The following is a 3115-nucleotide window of genomic DNA, read 5'->3' as shown; positions in this document are numbered from 1 at the left end:
GGGCGGCACAAGGGACTGAGATGGAAAATCCAGGTGGGAACGGAGTCCAGAGGCTCAGGAGAGGTTTGGGGAGGATGGCTCCAACCGGCACAGCCTGCACCCACCGCTCCTGCTTCAGCACAGCCAAACCTCCCGGCTCCCCCAGCATCCCCGGGGCTGTGGGGAGCAGCCTGGATAATGATCTGTTCTGGAATTGAAGCATCGGCTGAGTTACAGCTCCCAGCCCCAGGAGCAGCCCGGCCCCGCTCTCGCCGCCCTGCCCGCAGGACTCGGCTGCCTCCCACTCCCCAGTCCCCGATTTTCCAGCTGCTCTCTCCTCCAGCATCCCATCACTCCGGCATCCCATCACTCCGGCATCCCATCCCGCCGGCACCCTGCCTTCGCCCAGCCCAGCCTCCAGCTCCTTCTGAGCCCCAGGAAGGGAGGGAAAATGGTCGTTTCTCTTGTTTTAAACTCCTGCTCGTGAGCACAACATTTCTGATAATCATCATCATCATAATCATCATCATAGTCATAGTACTAAAAACAGTATTTACACAAGCTCCAGGTCAGAATTACACACCAAGCAAACACTCAGCACCACAGAGGGTAGGACAGGGTTAATATCTCCCAGGTACCTTCTCAGGTCCCACCAAGCGGGACACAGACATTTGACAGTTTCAACCATTTCTTACACACAAACATTTCATTTAATTCACTTTTAAATTTTTTTTTTTTGCTTTAAACTTTTTAAAATTTCTCGTCACTATATGGATGAGGTGATGCTGACGGTGATGCCGCGCTCTACACAGACGCTTATCTAAGACAGCTGCTACTATAAACTCATCATTAGCTACTGTTAAGAAATTCAACCCTCAGTTTCCTTCCTCTTGGCCCTACATCTGATTTTTCCATCCCTGGGCAGCGCTGGGGCTTTCTAACAGTCCTGTCCCCCCGGCCTGGGCGGAGGGGCTCGGCAGCAAGGTCCCTTCTAGGAGCAGAGGGTCCCCGAACACCAAAGCATCGAGGGAACCCCCCGAGTCCCGCTGGGGCTCCTGGGGGACCGGCAGGGACCCTGGGGTCTGGTCTCCAGCAGCTGCTGCTCTTTGGCTTCCTGAGGGGCTCCTGCCACCGCCGGATGCTCACCCCGGGCCGTCATCAATCCTTTACCTAATTAAAGCACAGCGTAGGCAGAAAACTTCAGCTTCTGCCAAGAGTCACGGATTATTTCTTTTTCACTTTCGGAGAGGCGAGGGGATGGGTATTCCCCGTGCAAACCCCTCGTCCTGCCTGCCTGTGCCCGTGCCCTGCTGCCGGAGCACATGCTGCACCCCTGCATGCTGGGATTACCCCCGAGGGTCCTGCAGAGCCCCCAAAACCCCTCATCCCACGCCCAGAACGGCTCTTTGGAGGCACAGCGTGCAGAGCACACCCGTCGCTAATAACGAAACCTCGCGGTGCCTTGGGTGCCCCTTTGGTTTGCTCTGGGTCTGGGAGGGCAGGCGGGACGGAGGGGCCACGGCGAGGCGGGGGGCAGCGGGGACCTGGTGTAAATACCACCTGCACCACGTCCCCAAACACCGCACCGGGCTGTTCAAAAAATAACAACCTGGCAGAGGACTGGGGAGTCCATGGGCTTTGGCAGCCACCTATTTACATCAGACACCGCTGCCACGCTTGCGTGTTCCCTGCTCATCCCCACCTCCATCAAAAGACAATTTTTTTTTCTTAAAAATAGGGCTTGGAAAGCTAAAGATAGAGAAGGAATGAGCACGGGGACATCTCTTCGCCCTTACTGCAGAACGGCTCCCTGCCTCCTGGGCTTGTCCAGCCACCCCTGGGCTCAGTGTCTGCCCCGGAACGGCACCGAGGAGTCCCGTCCGCCTTTGGAAGGAGGGCAGGATGTTCCCTAAGAGCCTATTTCACAACCCTGAACCGTCTCTATGGGATTTGCTTCCTTACTGGAGCGCAATCCCGTGGTTTGGTTGCAGACCCGCAGAGCGAGCGCCCGGGGCTGCGGCGGAGCTGGGGATGTGCTGGGGGTCTGCGGCTCTCCCGGGCTGCCCTGCGCAGAGCCCTCGCCTGCTGTCACCCGGGCTGTCACAGGACGTTGGGCTGGCTCCAGACACAGCCCCGGGAGGGGGTCATCGCAGCCATCCCATCCTCTCCTTCCTCTCTCCTAGGGGCTGTTCCCTGCTCTGCACCCGGGAATGATCCCTCACTTCCCATATCCTGAACCTGATACTTGGCTCAGAGCAAACACCAAGAGGAGTAAAAGCCCCGGATAAGGAGTTCGTATCTCCGTGCCACTGCTGGTTGAATTTATTAATATCTTAATTGTTGGGGTTTTTTCACATCCGTTTAAGAAATTTATTTAAAAAAAAAAAAAAAAGGACAAAACCCTCCAAAGAAGCTGTTGGACTGACTGATCGATTCTCTACTTGATGTGAACTAGCTGCTATTCTGCTTAGAGGTCCCTATGATCGTGAATCCCCACAAGCACTGACGATTAAGGATGCAGAGAGAGAAGCGTGTAGCTGGGGGACAAACACCAGGGGAGGGGGGGGGGATGGAGAACCGAATGTCGCATCTAGACAAACAAAATCAAATGTGTCGGTTGGTCGATTTGTTAACAGGAATCAGGAGCTAGGTGTGTAGAAAAGCCCTTTATCCAGAGATCTCCTCCCGCTGTTCCTTGTTCCTGCGAACCTCAGCTGCGTGCAGTTCCTGCAGAGACGGGAGAGAGGACACCAGGCTAACCCCTTCTGCTCTCCCAATCTCTATTTTCCTCCTGCACGCCGGATTTGCATCAGATTAAAAAAAAAAAAAGAGAGAGATAGAATCCGACGCACCCCGAGAGTGGGTTACGCCTGCAAGGGGTGAAGCATCTCACCCGCGGGATCCTGGAGGCGATGCAAACCTACAGCGACTGCGTTCATCGTTCCCCTCCTCTGCAAAGCCCCCGCAGCCCCCACACGTGGGAGGGGCCCGATCCTGAGCCTTTGAGCTTGCACTTCTCAAGAGCATCCAGGCGGCATTTTCTGTCCTGACCTTAAAGGACACATCCCCCCTCCTCGTGCTGCTCCCATCTTCCACCAGCAACGAACCGCCCGCTCCCCGTGCCCATCGCTCCGGG

General features: G+C 55.9%; 1 protein-coding gene across 1 annotated transcript in view; it reads right to left on the bottom strand.

The window, feature by feature from the left end:
• Window positions 1-2646: 2646 nt before the first annotated feature.
• The window catches only part of LOC104468300 (stathmin-3-like), a 2226-nt gene continuing 1757 nt past the window's right edge, over window positions 2647-3115 (bottom strand). The window contains exon 3 of the mRNA XM_010082371.1: window positions 2647-2706. Within this exon, the coding sequence (XP_010080673.1) occupies window positions 2647-2706 (60 nt within the window). The remainder of the gene's footprint in view (window positions 2707-3115) is intronic.

The sequence above is a fragment of the Pterocles gutturalis genome, unplaced genomic scaffold (genome assembly GCF_000699245.1).
Source record: "Pterocles gutturalis isolate BGI_N339 unplaced genomic scaffold, ASM69924v1 scaffold27384, whole genome shotgun sequence".
In the NCBI taxonomy this organism is placed as follows: domain Eukaryota; kingdom Metazoa; phylum Chordata; class Aves; order Pterocliformes; family Pteroclidae; genus Pterocles; species Pterocles gutturalis.
Note: the sequence above shows the minus strand (reverse complement) of the source record. Positions and strands in the feature narration are given on the sequence as shown.